Raw genomic sequence first — 19,651 nt, forward strand, 5'->3', positions numbered from 1 at the left:
GAATAGTCATGGTGGAGGTGTTGCTGCTTATCCCTACTGATGGGTCAGACTGGGGGGTTTAAGCTAGATTTGCAGGGGGAGGGGAACCAGGGCATTAGAGCAGATGGTGAGGTGGAGGAGGATAAAGGACATGTGAGAACTGCAAGTACAGTGCAGGGAGTAATGCCAGATCTAACATATAAAGAGGCTTTGAGGAAAGAGAAACAGAATAAAGGGTGTAAGGGTAGTAAAATAGAAGGGCTAAAGTGTGTGTACTTCAATGCAAGAAGCATTAGGAACAAAGGTGATGAACTGAGAGCCTGGATACATATTTGGATTTATGATGTAGTGGCCATTACAGAGACTTGGCTGGCACCAGGGCAGGAATGGATTCTAAATATTCCTGGATTTCAGTGCTTTAAAAGGGATAGAGAGGGGGGAAGAGGGGAGGAGGGGAGGCATTACTGGTCAGGGATACTATTACAGCTACAGAAAGGCTGGGTAATGTAGCTTTTGAGTCAGTATGGGTAGAAGTCAGGAACAGGAAGGGAGCAGTTACTCTACTGGGAGTATTCTCTAGGCCCCCTGGTAGCAGCAGAGATACCAAGGAGCAGATTGGGAGGCAGATTTTGGAAAGGTGCAAAAATAACAGGGTTGTTATCATGGGTGACTTTAAGTTCCCTAATATTGATTGGCACCTGATTCGTTCCAATGGTTTTGACGGGGCAAAGTTTGTTAAGTGCATCTAGGACAGATCCTGGTCACAGTATGTTGACAGGCCGACTAGGGGGAATACCATACTAGATATAGTAATAGGTAATGAACTGGGTTAGGTCACAGATCTCTCAGTGGGTGGGCATTTGGGTGTCAGTGACCACCACTCCCTGGCCTTTGACATTATCATGGAAAAGGATAGAATCAGAGAGAACAGGAAAATTTTTAATTGGGGAAGGGCAAATTATGAGGCTATAAGGCTAGAACTTTGCAGGTGTGAATTGGGATGATGTTTTTGCAGGGAGATGTACTATGGACATGTGGTCCATGTTTAGGGATCTCTTGCAGGATGTTAGGGATAAATTTGGCCTGCTGAGGAAGATAAAGTATGGTAGGGTGAAGGAACCATGGGTGACAAGTGAGGTGGAGAATCTGGTCAGATGGAAGAAGGCAGCATACGTGAGGTTTAGGAAGCAAGGATCAAATGAGTCTATTGTGGAATATAGGGTAGCAAAAAGGAGCTTAAGAAGGGGTTGAGGAGAGCAAGAAGGGGGCATGAGAAGGCCTTAGCAAGTAGGGTAAAGGAAAACCCAAAGGCATTCTTCAATCATGTGAAGAACAAAAGGTTGACAGGAGTGAAGATAGGACCGATTAGAGATAAAGGTAGGAAGATGTCCCTGGAGGCTGTGGAAGTGAGCGAGGTCCTCAATGAATACTTCTCTTCGGTATTCACCAATGAGAGGAAACTTGATGATGATGAGGACAATATGAGTGAGGTTGATGTTCTGGAGCATGTTGATATTGAGGCAGAAGAGGCGTTGGAGTTGTTAAAATACAGTAGGATCATGGGTAGAGTAGTTACCGTACCAAGCTATGATGCATTCAGATAGCATACTTCCTATGGTACATTAATAAAAATGTATGTGTTGATGGGGACATGCCAAATTTCTTCAACCTCCTGAGAAAGTAGAGGTACTGATTAGCTTTCTTGGCTGCATGGTTGGACCAGGCGAAGCTATTGGTGATGTTCATTCCTGGGAACATGACGCTCTCAACCTCAGCACCATTGATGAAGATAAGAGGACACACACCACCTCCCTTTCTGGTCAATGACCAATTAAAGATTTTTATGGCATCATGTTACTAAGCTCTTTATCTCCTTTGTTACTCGAGGTATAGCTTACTCCGTTGGCATCATCTGCAAACTTGTAGATGGAGTTAGAGAAGAATCTGGCCATGCAGTCATGAGTGTACAGAGTGACGAATGGGAGGGTGAGGACACGACCTTGTGGAACATAAGTATATAGAACATAGAAATCCACAGCACATTATAGGCTCTTCGGCCCACAATATTGTGCCAACCATGTAAACTACTCTAGAGACTGCCGAGAATTTCCCTACTATATAGCCATCTATATTTCAAAGCTTCATGTACCTATCTAAGAGTCTCTTTGAAAAACACCCTATTGTATCCACCTCTACTACCATTGCTGGCAGTGCATTCTCTCTGTGGAAAAACTTACCCCTGACATCCCCCCCATACCTACTTTCAAGTACCTTAAAACTATGTCCCCTCATGTTAGCTATTTCAGCCCTGGGAAAAAGCCTGTGGCTATCCGCATGATCAATGCCTCTCATCATCTTGTACACCTCTATCAGGTCACTTCTTATACTCTGTTGCTCCAAGGAAAAAAGGCCGAGTTCACTCAACCTATTCTCATAAGACACTCTCTCCAATCCAGGCAACGTCCTTGTAAATCTCCTCGGCAGTCTTTCTACAGTATCTACGTTCTTCCTGTAGTGAGATGACCAGAAATGAACACAGAACTCCAAGTGGGGTCTAACTAAGATCTTGTATAGCTGTAACATTACCTTATGGCTCTTGAACTCAATCCCACAGTTGATGAGGCCCACAACATACGCCTTGAGAATAATCATGATTGAGTTATTGCTGCCTATCCTTACTGATTGCAGTTTGTTAGTCTGGAAATTGATGATCAATTTTCAGAAGGAGATGCTGAGTCCCAGATCTTAGAAGCTTGATGAAGTTTGCTTGGAATTATAATAATGAAGGTGGAGCTGTAGTTAATAAACAATAGTTTAACGTGGGTATTTTTACTGTCCAGATACTCCAGAGATGAGTGTAGGGTCGGGAAGATAGCATCCACCATAGACCTTGTTAAAATAGTAGGCAAATTGCAATGGGTGCAGTGAGAATTGCAGGTTTACAGGATGAGTGGCAAGTGGAGGGGGTTATGAAAAAATGAGATGTGGAGATTCCAGGGCCAATAAGTTCCTGTTAGAATGAAAGACAGATCTGGTAGGATTAGGGAGCCCTGGATGACAAGGAATATTGAGATTCTGGTGAGGAAAGGGGAGGCAAATGTCAACCTTTGGCAGCTGGGATTAAACAAACTTCTATTACAGGAAAAATCAAAAGGGCAAAAAGAGGATACTGTGTGATAGCTTTAGATAAGAAAAAGGAGAATCCTAAGTGATGCTATAAATACATTAGGAGCAAAAGAATAACTAGGAAAAGAATATGTGTGGAGTCACAGAAAATTGATGAGGTCTTAAATGAAGTCTGTATTTACTGTGGAAACCATGGAAGAGAATGGTGATTTTTTTTTAATCCACATTTCAAAAGAGGAGGTGCTAGCAGTCTTAAAAGTGCATAAAGGTGGATAAATCCCCTGAGCCTGACCAGGTGTGTCCTTAGATATTATGCAAAACCAGAAAAGAAATTATTGGGCCTCTGGCAGAGATATTTGTATCAAAGGTAGCCACAGTTGAGATAAAAACTAGAGGGTGGCTAACATTGTGCCTTTATTAAGAAGAGCTGCAAGGACAAGCCAGGGATCTAAAGGCTTGTGAGCCTAACGTCATTAGTGAGCAAGTTACTGGAAAGGATTTTTAAAACAGGATCTTTATGTATTTGAAAGAGCAAGGACCAGTTGAGGATTGTCAGCATGGCTTTATGCATTGAAAACTGTGTCTCATGAATTTAGCTTAGCTTTTTGAAGAGACGAGGAAGAGGAATGATGTGGGCAGGGCAATAGATCACTAATTGGACAAGGTCTTGCATGGAAGGCCAGCCCAGAAGTTGAGATCGTATGGGATTCAGGATATGTTAGCCAATTGGATACAAAATTGCTTTTTGGTGTGAGTCAGTGGGTGGTAGTGGAGGGTCCTATTCTGATCAGAGGTTTGTGACTACTAGTGTGCCACAGAAATTGGTAATGCGCCCATTGTTTTTCATTTATATTAACGATTTGGATGAGAATGTAGATTGCATGGTTAATAAGTTTGCAGATGACACCAAAATGGTGGTGTTGTGGACAGCAAAGTAAGTTCCTGAGATTGCTGCAGTATCTAGATCAAAGGGAAAGTGGCCAAGGAATAGCAGACGTAATTTAACTCAGACAAGTGTTAAATTTGCATTTTTGCAAGTTAAACGAGGGCAGGATTTGCATAATAAGTGGTAGGGTCCTGGAAATTATGATGGAAAAGAGAGGCCTGGGGTACAAGTACGCAATTCAAGGAAAGGGGCAACTTGAGTTGTCAGGGTAATGAAGAAGGTGTTTGGAACATTGGTGAGACCACATGTGGAGTACTGTGTGCAGTTCTGGTTGCCTAACTATAGGAAGGATGACATTAAACTGAAAAGATGCAGAAAATATTCACGATGATGTCACTGGAACTGGAGAGTTTGAGTTATTAGGAGAGTGGAGTAAGCTGGAGCTTTCTTTCTTTGAGCATTGGAAGTTGAAGGATGATCTTATAGAGTGTTTTAAAGTGACTGGTCAGCTTTTTTCCTTGAGTAAAGGAGTCTAAAATTACAACACAGGTTTTTTAACATTACAGGGAGAAAATATTTAACGGTGACAAGAGGTGATTTTTTCACACAGAGCATGGTGGGTATGTAAACAAACTGCCAGAGGAAGTAGTAGAGATTAGTAGAATTGCAATATTTAAAAGATATTTAGATATGAACATGGATAGGAAAGATTTAGAGGGCCAAACGTAGGCAAATGGGACTAGCTCAGATTGGCAACTAGGTCAGCAAGAATAAAGTAGGCTGAGGGGCCTATTTCTGTGCTGCCTAATGAATCTAATGGGATGTTTAGCTAATTAGACCCTAACCTCTGGTTTTCCTTTTATAAACCTCTCTGTAAGTTTTTAAGATACTTTAAGCCTAGTTCTGAGTGTGCTTTTGATGTCCCCCCCAGCTTAATAATGTCCCTGTAAAGGAATCTTATCACATCCTTGAGAATTGCTAGTGCAGCTGATTTATGGTCTTAATGTTGTATAATTGTTTTATTCAGTATTTAAAATTTTATCTTCTCAGGTCCCTGCAAACTTGATGTCTTTTGAATGACCGAACAGTGGCGTAATTCAAGACTTGTCTGCAGGCTTGATGGATGCTTGCAGTTCATGAAAGGACCTCTTGGAAGAGTTCCACATTTGTTCTTTCTGTGCCAGGATTGAATCCAGAGATGTGCTTAGTATTTTTATATTGGAGCACAAACTTCACAGCACCAACCACCAAGACTTAGTGACAATATTGTGGTTGTCTTGGAGCAGCTAAGAAGCATTTGATAAGAGATCTGAATCTCTGAGGACTGTGCATCCCAATTGCACTGACTGCCCTGTGGAACCACTGCCTTAAGTAAAAGATTTGTTTCACCAAATAGAGTATATGTTATAACCAGTAATGCTGGACTTTTTGATACATAAAATCCAGCTAGATTACAGTTACTGTAGTTAACTGTTTTGGGAGTACTTAAGATTTTGTTTTGCATTTCCTATCCTTTCATCATTAATTTTGCTTACTTGCTCTAGTCTAGTTAACCCATGTTGGGTACGGAAATGGAATGAGCAATCCATGTAGTCAACAGTATTACCATGTAGAATTGCACATCCATAGGTTTTTAATACCTAAAATACTTTATTTTGTTGGAAAAGTGTTTTAACTGAACTATTTTGTACCCATGTAATATTCTTTTTTTTTAATTTTTACAATGTGAACAGTTTTCCTGTGGATTTTATTATCTGCTGCAATCTTGAATGAAAAAACCTACCTGTGGTAACTTTGTACTATGAACATTCAGATTTGCCATTTGACTATTGTATATTTTTCTCAGTCTCTCCAGTAGTGTGTACAGCTTGCTTTGAGCTCTTGCATTCTGTTAACACATAGTCTGTATTCTAATTAGTAATCCTGAAGTACTACTGATCCTGAAGATATGTTTCTAATGCTTTTTGTGTAACTGGTGTCATTTTCATCACTTTGGATGTAGTGTGTATGTGTGTGTTTGCACAAGCAAGTTTAAAAACTCTTTAAGTACAATTACAGAAAGTTTTCCTACACAATTAATGCTGTTTCCACTAATCAATATAATCAGGAAGGAGAATAGTTGGAATCATTTCCAAGGAGGCATCCTTAAGTTATGAAAAAGCAAAATCTGAACTGTAGCTGCATCTGAGGCCTTCCAAGTACATGTAAGCACACAAGGGTTCCTACAGTAAGCTAAGTAGTCATTACATTTCTTTTTAGCTTATCTTCTTGATGTATTTTTACTTATTTGTTCAAACCAAAGTGCACATCATTACTAATATGTTTTACAATGTTACAGAAATTGTAACAACTGGTTGCCTAACCTAATGTTATAAACGTAGTTTCCACCAGAAGTTGGTTGTTACGCAAATGTTTTTAAGTTGGATTTGTTCCATTATAATGCAGGCTAGAAGTACTCATTAATGCTGTAATTATAGATGTGGGAACCAGATGTTTTACCGGTTTTCTTTCCAGTATTTCCATCCATGTCTTGTTCACAATCCAAGAGCAATACTTCACAAAACTGATTAGAGGACACAATTTTGGGGAATGGTTAAGGATGCATTGGATAGAGGTTTTCAAGTTTTCTAACATAGTTTTGTTAAAGCAATGTAAAAGCAGTTATGAAATTACAGTGAGTTTCACTTCCCATATTCATTTGAGTTCTTAATCTTAGTCCAGTTACCTAAGGATCGGAATGCACAAAAACTGGACCTTGGACATGAATGATAAAAATTCTCCCTTGAAAGAGATGACATAGTTTATCTGAGAGATATTGAAGCATAATTATCCTGTTACTTATTTTCCTCATTTGGATATCTTAGCAAATGATATACAGTGAGGACAATATCTCAACTAAGTAATAGGAAAAATACTAGGTTTAGTATTGATTTTATTAATTTCAATATTTTATAAATTCATTCAAAATTTAGCTAACGTAGTTAATACAAGTCCTTAATTTAAATCTTGGAAATTTGTTGAGGATACTAATGATGCTCATTCTGCTGTAGATACTAAAAATCTTAGAACAAATATTTCCATAATTCTATGCAGTTGGCTTGCCAGGCCACTAATTTTTAGAACTCATGTACATTAATGCGGCACAAGGTCAAGCAAAAGGTGGTGATGACTGCACCCAGAGACCTTGTAAGTCATAGACTGCTGTAAATTTACTCTGCTGCAACAGGGGTTTGTTTTGTTTTTGTTTTCTGCCCTGCCTTAATTGCTATTTGATTTTGGCATCTCAAGACTAAGAACTAAATCTAAATCCTTTTAAAATATTGAAGGATTGACTATGTGACAAGGGTGTTGTCAACATTTGTGGAACAGAGTTATACAAAGAGGTTGGACAGCCCAGAACCTTATTTTATGGAGCTTTGAACACTGAGAAGTGATCTTATAGAGATGTATGAAAATCATGAGGGGCATAAATAGAGTAAATGCACTCAGTCTTTTTCCCAAGATTTAGAAATCTAGCATTAGAAGATAGACTATTGGTTTAAGGCAAGAGGGAAAAGATTTAATAGGAACTTGGTGGACTGCATTTTTTATTACACGAAAGGTGCTATCTTTGTTGAATGAGCTGCCATGGAAGCAATTAAGGCAGGTGGAATAACAGCTTTTTAAGGACAGTTAAAAGATTGGAAATGTTGAGAGCTTTATGGAGTATTATTAGTTGAGCTGAATGGCCTATTTCCACACTGTATAGCTCTATGACTCTTAAGTGAAGGTTAGAGTTTTGATAGATTAAAGAGATTTCATTCAGTTCACTGAAGGAGAATATTAAGTACAGACCTAAGACAAGAGGAGGCAAGATGGATTAATTTCAGACATCTCCAGCATTAAATGTTGATATCATGAAACAATAGCAAAAGATTAAAAAGAAAAGTATATCTGGTATAAGTTATAGGATAAGTTGAGTTACTCACCAAAGCTTCAGTGTTTTCAGATGTGTAGTCATGTGCTAGGTAGAAATTCATTTGTTTGCTGTATATGTTAATCAAGTAATGTGGCAATGTTTATTCATTGAACTCCATCTTTGAAGTTCTTTTCCATTTTATTAATTGGAACAGGTTTTTCCCCAGTTTTGGAAGTGCTCTTTCAGGGAAAGATCCATGGCTTCAATATGTGTCATAGTAGTTCTGTCATGTTATAAACTTAGCTTCTCAATTAAATGCTCAAAAAAGTTGTTTCAACAATTATTTCAATGGAAATGCCCAAATAAATAATCTGATATCATTCCATATATATTTTCAGTTGAAAATTCTGTTGCAAAATTACCCACATTTACTAGTTACGCATCAGGGTAGTGGGCACCAAGAGGAAATATTTGTACAAGCTTGGATTATACACAAAAATATATAATTATAGTTGTTGGAGATGAACCACCTCAACCATCAGTGCAGGAGTACTCTAGGTATAAACATCTTCAGTTGAAATATCAACCATAAGCCACAGCATAGTGGTTACGATGGTGCAATTACAGCGCAGGGTGTCATAGTTCAATTCCAACACCATCTGTGAGGATTTTGTATGTCCTCTGCATTAACGCATGGGTTTCCTCCAGGTGCTCTTGTTTCCTCCCACATTCCAAAGGCATACCAGTTAGTAGGTTAATTGGTCATTGTAAATTATTTTGTGAATAGGCTGGGATTAAATAGAAGTGAACAGCATTTTTGTTTGCTCATCATGCCCCTAAATTTGAACGAGAATTGATTTTCTCCGTCATAAGCCTATAGATGCTAAGCTTCAGTGTATCACCTCTGCTGTTGTATGAACCTGGACCTTGGGTGGGTGGTGCAGCTTGTTGGGCCAGAAGGGCTTAGTCCACGCTGTATATCTAAATTAATAAATAAGATCAGACTTATGTTTTGGAACAATCAGGATTTGACAGCAAGATCTGGTTCAATAATTTTTAAACAGCAAGAAACTAATAAATACTAATTTCATGAAGGTTATGTGTGAGCATTACATGTCATGAGATTGATTCCTGGAATGATCAGATTGCTAAATGAGTAATATTCTCACTGAGTTCAGAAAAATCAGATATGATTTTATTGCAACAGATCATCTGATTCACACAATCATTTTTTCAGCCATAGGTATGGTCGCAACCCCTAACACATTTTATTTGTTTTTCAGAGTGATATTGCTGAGAAGCTCAGCAGTTCATCTCTGGCAAAGCCGAGATGATTTTGGCTTCACTGGATGTTAGGTGACAGGTCTTTGTGCATACTGATGGAATTAGCCTTAAAAGGTACATTCTCCATTTGTGACTGGCAAGTGTCTAAATATGAAATTCTAATCTCTAAGGAAATCTAATACAAATAAATAAAGGACTGTGTGCATATTGTAGTTATTTAGAGGTCAGCAGAGATATGAATTACTCTTCAAGCAAGGCTTTCCATGTGTGAGGATGAAGCAGTTTTTCTTAAAACTTCCTTCCGAGCTATATCACAGAGGTGCCAAGTATAGCATATCTTAATCGAGGGAAGAGGTAAAAGAAGCTCAGAGAGAAGCTGTTTTTTTAAACTGATCGGGGCAATGAGGCTAGACTGCGCAGGCGCGTGACGTAGCGCGCCAAAGGTTTAAAAAGAAAGACCACCATATACAGCAGCCATCGGCGTCGCAGCCATTGTCAGAGTGGACTGAGGCAGAGTGAAACGGCTTTGGCGAGAACAGGCAGAGGCAAGGTTTGAATGGGGCACAACTGCGCAAGCGCGTGAAAGTCAACGGGAGAATTTAAATAGCGAGCAGAGGCTGAGTACAAGCTTAATTCCAGGTGAGGTAAGGCTGGGTAAGCTCCGTTAATTAATCTAACTAGATTAGGAATAGGTAATGGAGGCAGCAGCTAGGGCAGTTGAGTGCTCAGTTTGCAGTATGTGGGAAGTCAGGACGAGCACAGCTGTCCCTGATGACTACATCTGTGAAAGGTGCATCCAGCTGCAGCTCCTGACAACCCGTGTTAGGGAGCTGGAGCTGGATGAACTTCGGATCATTCAAGAGGCAGAGGCAGAAATAGACAGGAGTTTCAGGGAGATAGTCACCCCTAGGAGTCAGGAGACAGGTAGTTGGGTGACTGTCAGGAGAGGGAAGGGGAATAGACAGGAAGAGCAGAGCACCCCTGTGGCCGTTCCCATCAACAATAAGGATACCGTTTTGGATACTGTTGGTGGGGATGACCTACCAGGGACAAGTTGCAGTGGTTGCATCTTTGGCACCGAGACTGGACCCTCAGCTCAGATGGGAAGGAGGGAAAAGAGGAGAGCAGTAATGATAGGGGATTCGATAGTTAGGGGGACAGATAGGAGGTTCTGTGGAAGAGATCTAGAATCCCGGATGGTCTGTTGCGTCCCTGATGCCAGGGTCCGCGATATCTCGGATCGAGTTCTCAGCATTCTCAAGAGGGAGGGTGTGCAGCCAGATGTCATGGTCCATGTAGGGACCAATGATGTGGATAGGAAGGTCCTAAGAGGAGGTCCTGAAAGGTGAGTTTAGGGAGATAGGTGCCAAGTTAAAGGACAGGACCTCCAGGATAGCAATCTCAGGATTGCTACCGGTGCCATATGCAGGTGGGTTTAGAAATAGTAAGATAGTGCAGATCAACACGGGGCAGAAGACATGGTGCAGGAGGGAGGGCTTCAGATTTATAGATAATTGAGCAGTTTTCCAACGAAGATGGGACCTGCTCCGGCAGGACAGTTTACATCTGTACTGGAGGGGGACAAATATTCTTGCAGGTAGGTTTGCTAGAGAGGCCTCCAGTGGATTTAAACTAGATACGAGGGGGGAGGGGAACCAGAGTGTAGGAACAGATGTAAGGGAGAAGGAAGTAAAAGAAGACAGTAAAGTTCTTTGTACTGTCAGAGATAAACAGAGAGGAAGAAGTGGAGAATCTCTTAAATGCATTTATTTTAATGCTAGGAGCATTGTAAGAAAGGTGGATGAGCTTAGTGCATGGATTGGTACCTGGAAATATGATGTTGTAGCTATTAGTGAAACATGATTGCAGGAGGATGTGATTGGCGACTAAATATTCCTGGATTTCGTTGCTTCAGGTGTGATAGAATCGGAGGGACAAGAGGGGAGGTGTGGCGTTGCTTGTCAGAGAAAATATTACAGCGGTGCTCTGGCAGGATAGATTAGAGGGCTCGTCTAGGGAGGCTATTTGGGTGGAATTGAGGAATGGGAAAGGTGTAGTAACACTTATAGGGGTGTATTATAGACCACCTAATGGGGAGCGAGAATTGGAGGAACAAATTTGCAAGGAGATAGCAGATATTTGTAGTAAGCTCAGGGTTGTGATTGTGAGAGATTTTAATTTTCCACACATAGACTAGGAAACCCATACTGTAAAAGGGCTGGATTGTTTGGAGTTTGTAAAATGTGTGCAGGATAGTTTTTGTAGCAATACATAGAGGTACCAACTAGAGAAGGTGCAGTGTTGGATCTTCTGTTAGGGAATGAAATAGGTTAGGTGGCGGAGGTACGTGTTGGGGAGCACTTCGGTTCCAGTGATCACAATGCCATTAGTTTCAATATAATTATGGTGAAGGATAGGACTGGACCCAGGGTTGAGATTTTTTTTATTGGAGAAAGTCTAACTTTAAGGAGATGTGAAAGGAATTAGAAGGAGTGGATTGGGACAATTTGTTTTATGGGAAGCATGTAACACACCTAACAAACTCCACCTCATCCAAACCCCTTGCTCTAGGGAGATGCCAATCAATATTTGGGAAATTAAAATCTCCCATCACAACAACCCTGTTATTATTACTCCTTTCCAGCATCTGTATCCCTATCTGTTCCCTGATGTCCCTGTTACTATTGGGTGGTCTATAAAAAACACCCAGTAGAGTTATTGACCCCTTCCTATTCCTAACTTCCACCCACAGAGACTCTGTAGACAACCCCTCCATGATTTCCTCCTTTTCTGCAGTCATGACACTATCAGTGCAGATGTTGCATTTCTTCAAGGAGGTTCTGAGCACATCCTTGCTTTACAACCTTTACCGCTGCAGTCCTGGTAATCTACCCTAGTTTTGGAGTCTGGTGTCAGGCATGCAAATAACAAGACCTGCCTAATGTAGCTTAGTGTAACTAGGACTCAGTGCTGGGTTTGATGGCCTGGGAGAGAATTTAATTATTTTGCTTATCTTTTTTAGAAGAGTTCACTAAGTTTACAGAGACAGCATTGCTGGTATTTTTCCAATTCCTTGAGATGCCCTCTCTGGATAATCCGAAGTCTCAAAAACATTTGGTGGGCATGGATTGCTATTGCAATAACTTTTGTGCTAGGTTTGAGGTCTTAATTTTCCAGTAAGCTTTTTCCTCAGTTGACTAAAGGCTGTGCTGAAGCATTGAAGGTGGTACTGAATTTTTATCATCAATTACTGTCTACCTAAATACTTTGTTAATCACTCTTTTTCTGATAAATGATCATCACAAGCAATAGCACGTAAATTCCCTTTAGACTTGAAGACAATTTGACGCTGCAGAACCAAGGCGAAGTGAGGCAGCAATCCCGTCACTGACAGCAAGGAAGACCCAAGTTTCCATTGATTGAAGAGCTGTGCCGAATTGAAAAGGTCAGGTGCAGGCCGGGGTCCTGAATCCAGAGCGTATCAAAGCGACTGAACCGACGTTTGGATGAAAATTTACGGGATAGGCCAGATCGAAAAGGTCAGGGATATGGGGCCCAAAGCGAGGGACGGGCCAATTCAATTTGCTGCTCTGTGACATTTACCTGGCTCTGTGCTCAGATTCCCTGTGAACTTCAGAACACTGTTTGCTTGTGTTTATTGTTTGCATGATTTCTTTTCTTTATCTGCACATTGGGTGTTTGTCTTTTTTTTTGTTGGCTGCCTGTAAAGAAACAAATCTCAAACATACTTTGACAAAAAATGTACGTTGAACTTTGAACATATTTTTCACAATCTTGCAATGTTGTCAGATAGTCTTTGTCTTGTTAATGTTGAATGTGAGGGCCATTTTTTTTGTGTGCTTTAGTGAATGTCAACAAAGGTTTAGAGCTTGGCATCTGTGTGAGAACAGATGCAACCAGTATCTGCAGGTTGGATAGTTTTGGTTGTAGAGTATAGTTGCCATAGGTTGAACAGTTTTCCGGTAGTTCTGAAGATTAACAACACTCCTGCGGGAAGTTTGTTAGAGGTGAGGTATAACATTTCAGCAAGAAATATAGAGAAAACACTGAGACAATGACATTGCCTTGCTTGATACTGTTCTTCACTGAGATTAGTTCTGTATAGGCTTACTGGTAAGTATTGTGATTTGCATGCTTTTGTGGAGCAAAACTAATCATGGAGATGAATTACTGTCCATAACCAAATTTGAAGGAGGATTTCCGTTGCCGCTCACAATGATGCTAACATCTTTAGTAAGGCAAGGAATATTACTGTTGATCTCTATATTCTTCTTGGAGTTGTCGTGCAGCAAAGTCCAGCTCCATTGATCTAGATCAATGAAATCGACAGTGTAATTTAGGAGGCAGCCCTTTGACCACTGGGAGGAGACGGTTCACAGGGACTATACTTATTTCCCCTGTGGCCTGGCATGGAAACAGCTGCAACAATTGGACCTCTCTCCTTTCTTGAAGATGGTTATAATTACAGCACCTTGGAAACCATTAGTATATCAGAAACACTTCACAGAACCATAGAGATTGCATTTACTAGAAATGTATAATCTAAGTATAAGAACATGAGCATTGACAAATAAACTTCTCTGACTTTCAGCCAGAGACTTTGACAGGTATCGATTAGAACCCACATTACAGTTACAAACTCCACCTTCATCAGGGATGATGCCTCAGCATGTCTAGTCTGGTTGTATTTATACCCGCTTGGAAGCCCAAGATGAGTTTATTCATCATATACCCCTGGAAAGCACTAAATCCTTTTTTAAAACTCTCGCATTAGTTTGCAGTAAGCAAATGTTATGAACTTCAAAACTAAAAAGCAAACATTTAAAAGGCAATTCTCACCTAAATTTTATATTTCTATTAAAAAAAAGCTTGCTGCAGTGTCAGCTTTCTTTAGAACTAGTATTTTAGAACTGAAAGAAATACTGAATGAAATGTCTTTAGCCCTTGAAGTCCATTCTTTGCAAGCAATCTGTTGCACAAGTTGTAACATAGAGTATGAAAACCAGTACATTGAAGACTGCATTGGCGCTGCTTCATGCACCCATGCTGAGCTCGTTAATTTCATCAACTTTGTCTCCAACTTCCACCCTGCCTTTAAATTTCTCAATCTATCTGTATACATCTATGGAGACAAAATGTCTACCGATATCTTTTATAAAGCTAACAATTCCCACAGTTATCTTGACTATACCTCTTGTCACCCTGTCTCTTGTAAAAGTATTATTTCCATATAACTATATAACCATAAAACAATTACAGCACAGAAACAGGCCATCTCGGCCCTTCTAGTCCGTGCTGAACGCTTACTTTCACCTGGTCCCACCGACCTGCACTCAGCCCCTTAACCCTCCATTCCTTTCCTGTCCATATACCTATCCAATTTTACTTTAAATGACAACTACTTCTACTGGAAGCTCTCCTTCGTGTTACCCCTAAACTTTTGCCCCCTAACTCTCAACTCATGTCCTCTCGTTTGAATCTCCCCTACTCTCAATGGAAAAAGCATATCAACGTCAACTCCATCTATCCCTCTCATAATTTTAAATACCTCTATCAAGACCCCCTCAACCTTCTACACTCCAAAGAATAAACACCGAACTTGTTCAACCTTTCTCTGGTGCTGAAACCCAGGTAACATTCTAGTAAATCTCTTCTGTACTCTCTCTATTTTGTTGACATCTTTCCTATAATTTGGTGACCAGAACTGTACACAATACTCCAAATTTGGCCTTACCAATGCCCTGTATGATTTTAACATTACATCCCAACTCCTACACTCAATGCTCTGATTTATAAAGGCCAACATACCAAAAGCTTTCTTCACCATACTATCCACATGAGATTCCACCTTCAGGGAACTGTGCACCATTATTCCTAGATCACTCTGTTCTACTGCATTCTTCAATGTCCCGCCATTTACCATGTATGCCCTATTTTGTTTATTCCTACCAAAATGTAGCACCTCACACTTACCAGCTTTAAACTCCATCTGCCATCTTTCAACCCACTCTTCTAACTGGCCTAAATCTCTCTGCAAGCTTTGAAAACCTACTTCATTATCCACAACACCACCTATCTTAGTATCATCTGCATACTTACTAATCCAATTTACCACCCCATCATTCAAATCATTAATGTATATGACAAACAACATTGGACCCAGTACAGATCCCTGAGGCACACCACTAGTCACTGGCCTCCAACCTGACAAACAGTTTTAACCATATAACAATCACAGCACGGAAACAGGCCATCTCGGCCCTCCTAGTCCGTGCCGAACTCTTAATCTCACCTAGTCCCACCTACCCGCACTCAGCCCATAACCCTCCACTCCTTTCCTGTCCATATACCTATCCAATTTTACCTTAAATGACACAACTGAACTGGCCTCTACTCCTTCTACAGGAAGCTCATTCCACACAGCTATCACTCTCTGAGTAAAGAAATATCCCCTCATGTTTCCCTTAAACTTTTGCCCACTAACTCTCAAATCATGTCCTCTCGTTTGAATCTCCCCTACTCTCAATGGAAACAGCCTATTCACGTCAGCTCTATCTATCCCTCTCAAAATTTTAAATACCTCGATCAAATCCCCCCTCAACCTTCTACACTCCAATGAATAGAGACCTAACTTGTTCAACCTTTCTCTGTAACTTAAGTGCTGAAACCCAGGTAACATCCTAGTAAATCGTCTCTGCACTCTCTCTAATTTATTGATATCTTTCCTATAATTCGGTGACCACCACTACTCTCTGGCATCTCCCATCCAGCCACTGTTGAATCCATTTTACTACTTTAACACTAAAACCTAAAGATCGAACCTTCCTAATTAAATCTTCCATGTGGAACCTTGTCAAAGGCCTTACTGAAGTCCATATAGACAACATCCACTGATTTACCCTCATCAACTTTCCTAGTAACCTCTTCAAAAAATTCAATAAGATTTGTCAAACATGACCTTCCATGCACAAATCCATGTTGACTGTTTCTAATCAGACCCTGTCGATCCAGATAATTATATATACCATCTCTAAGAATACATTCCATTAATTTACCCACCACTGACGTCAAACTCGCAGGCCTATAATTGCTAGGTTTACTCTTAGAACCCTTTTTAAACAATGGAACCACATGAGCAATACACCAATCCTCCAGCACCATCCCTGTTTCTAGTGACATTTGAAATATTTATGTCAGAGCCCCTGCTATTTCTACACTAACTTCTCTCAAGGTCCTAGGGAATATCCTGTCAGGATCCAGAGATTTATCCAATTTTATATTCCTTAAAAGCACCAGCACTTCCTCCTCTTTCATCGTCATAGTTTCTATAACTTCCCTACTTGTTTCACTTACCTTACACAATTCAATATCCTTCTCCTTAGTGAATACCAAAGAAAAGAAATTATTCAAAATCTCCCCCATCTCTTTCAGCGCCACACATAGCTGTCCACTCTGATTCTCTAAGGGACCAATTTTATCCCTCACTATCCTTTTGCTATTAATATAACAATAGAAACCCTTTGGATTTATTTTCACCTTACTTGCCAAAGCAACCTCGTATCTTCTTTTAGCTTTTCTAATTTCTTTCTTAAGATTCTTTTTACATTCTTTATATTCCTCGAGCACCTCATTTATTCCATGCTGTCTATATTTATTGTAGATATCTCTTTTTCCTAACCAAGTTTCCAATATCCCTTGAAAACCATGGCTCTCTCAAACTTTTAACCTTTCCTTTCAACCTAACAGGAACATAAAGATTCTGTACCCTCAAAATTTCTCCTTTAAATGACATCCATTTCTCTATTACATCCTTCCCATAAAACAAATTGTCCCAATCCACTCCTTCTAAATCCTTTCGCATCTCCTCAAAGTTAGCCTTTCTCCAATAAAAAATCTCAACCCTGGGTCCAGTCGTATCCTTCTCCATAATTATATTGAAACTAATGGCATTGTGAGCACTGGACCCGAAGTGCTCCCCAGCTCATACCTCTGTCACCTGGCCTATCTCGTTCCCTAACAGAAGATCCAACACTGCCCCTTCTCTAGTTCGTACCTCTATGTATTGCTGCAAAAAGCTATCCTGCACACATTTTACAAACTCCAAACAATCCAGCCCTTTTACAGTATGGGCTTCCCAGTCTATGTGTGGAAAATTAAAATCTCTCACAATCACAACCCTGTGCTTACTACAAATATCTGCTATCTCCTTACAAATTTGCTCTTCTGATTCTTGCTCCTCAGTAGGTGGTCTATAATACACCCTTATAAGTGTTACTACACCTTTCCCATTCCTCAATTCCACCCAAATAGCCTCCCTAGACGAGCCCTCTAATCTATCCCGCCAGAGCACCGCTGTAATATTTTCTCTGGCAAGCAATGCAACACCTCCCCCTCTTGTCCCTCCGATTCTATCACACCTGAAGCAACAAAATCCAGGAATATTTAGTTGCCAATCACACTCCTCCTGCAACCATGTTTCACTAATAGCTACAACATCATATTTCCAGGTATCAATTCATGCTCTAAGCTCATCCACCTTTCTTACAATGCTCCTAGCATTAAAATAAATGCATTTAAGAAATTCTCCACCTCTTCCTCTCTGTTTATCTCTAACAGTGCAAACAACTTTACTATCTTCTTTTACTTCCTTCTCCCACGCATCTGTTCCTACACTCTGGTTCCCCTCCCCCCTCATATCTAGTTTAAATCCACTGGAGCCTCTCTAGCAAGCCTACCTGCAAGAATATTTGTCCCCCTCCAGTACAGATGTAAACTGTCCCACCGGAACAGGTCCCACCTTCCCTGGAAAACTGCCCAATTATCTATAAATCTGAAGCCCTCCCTCTGCACCATGTCTTCAGCCTCATGTTGATCTGCACTATCTTAATATTTCTAAACCCATCTGCACAAGGCACTGGTAGCAATCGTGAGATTGCTATCCTGGAGGTCCTGTCCTTTAACTTGGCACCTAGCTCCTTAAACTCACCTTTCAGGACCTCCTCACTCTTCCTACCAACATCATTGGTCCCTACATGGACCACGACATCTGGCTGCTCACCCTCCCTCTTGAGAATGCTGAGAACTTGATCTGAGATATCACAGACCCTGGCACCAGGGAGGCAACAGACCATATGGGATTCTTGATCTCTTCCACAGAACCTCCTATCTGTCCCCCTAACTATTGAATCCCCTATCACTACTGCTCTCCTCTTTTCCCTCCTTCCCTTCTGAGCTGAGGGTCCAGTCTCGGTGCCAGAGATGCAACCACTGTAACTTGTCCCTGGTAGGCCGTCCCCACCAACAGTATCCAAAACGGTATCCTTATTGTTGATGGGAACGGCCACAGGGGTGCTCTGCTCTTCCTGTCTATTCTCCTTCCCTCTCCTGACAGTCATCCAACTACCTGTCTTCTGACTCCTAAGGGTGACTATCTCCCTGAAACTCCTGTCCATTTCTGCCTCTGCCTCTCGAATGATCCAAATTTCATCCGGCTCCAGCTCCAGTTCCCTAACACGGTTTGTCAGGAGCTGCAGCTGGATGCACCTTTCACAGGTGTAGTCATCAGGGACAGCTGTGCTGGTTTCTCAGTTCCTTCAATTCTGTCACATCTGTTCCCAGAATGTAGCTTTCCTTTGCAGGACATTATAGATGTCCTCCTTCTTCAAAGAACAGGATTTCCCTTCCTCCACATTGATGTTGCCTTCACCCACATCTCCCCTATTTCCCAAACAACCATGCTCATCATATCTTCCCATTGCCTTAACAATGAGAGAGTTCATTTTATTCTCACCTACGACCCATGAGCCTCCACATCCAATATATTATTCTCTGCAACTTCTGCCATCTCCAAAGGGATCCTACCACTAAATATATCTTCACCTTCCCACACCCCATTCTTTCAACAGGGATTCCCTTGGCCATTCATTCCTCCCCACTAACTTCCGTCCTTGCGCTTACCGCTACAGGCTGTCAAAGTGCTACACCTGCCCACTCATCTCTCCCTCACCTCCATTCAGGGCCCCAAGCAGTATTTCCAGCTGAGGAAATACTTCCTCTGTGAATCTGCTGGAGTTGTCTATTGTGTCTGGTACTCCCAATGTGACATCCTCTACATTGGTGAGACCCGTCGTAAATTGCCAGAGCACTTCCATCCACCAGAAGCGGAGCTTCCTGGTCATCAACATTTTAATTCCCATTCTGACACACTGGTGCATGAGCTCCTCTTGTGCCATGATGAGGCCACCCTTAGGGTGGAGTAGCAATATGTTATATTCTGTCTGGGTGGCCTCCAACCTGATGGTGTGAATATTGATTTCTCCTGGTAAAAAAAATTGAACCTCCCCACCCCTCCCCTTCTATTTCCCACTGTGGCCTCTTAACTCTTCTCACTTGCTTATCATTTTCTCCCTGGGTCCCCTCCTCTTTCCCTTTCTCGTATGGTCTACTCTCCTCTCCTG

General features: G+C 41.0%; 1 protein-coding gene across 6 annotated transcripts in view; it reads left to right on the forward strand.

Moving 5' to 3' along the window:
- The window catches only part of ralgps2 (Ral GEF with PH domain and SH3 binding motif 2), a 542,667-nt gene extending 533,371 nt beyond the window's left edge, over positions 1-9,296 (forward strand). For 3 of the 6 annotated variants that reach the window (XR_009514828.1, XR_009514826.1, XM_059984875.1), the window contains one exon: positions 5,042-9,296. Coding sequence is in view for 2 of the 6 variants with exons in the window: in XM_059984875.1 (XP_059840858.1) it covers positions 5,042-5,071 (30 nt within the window). In the remaining 4 variants the exon portion in view is untranslated. The remainder of the gene's footprint in view (positions 1-5,041) is intronic. The other 3 variants (XR_009514829.1, XR_009514827.1, XM_059984872.1) reach the window with 2 other exon arrangements.
- Positions 9,297-19,651: the final 10,355 nt, after the last annotated feature.

Source organism: Hypanus sabinus, chromosome 11 (genome assembly GCF_030144855.1).
Source record: "Hypanus sabinus isolate sHypSab1 chromosome 11, sHypSab1.hap1, whole genome shotgun sequence".
NCBI lineage: Eukaryota > Metazoa > Chordata > Chondrichthyes > Myliobatiformes > Dasyatidae > Hypanus > Hypanus sabinus.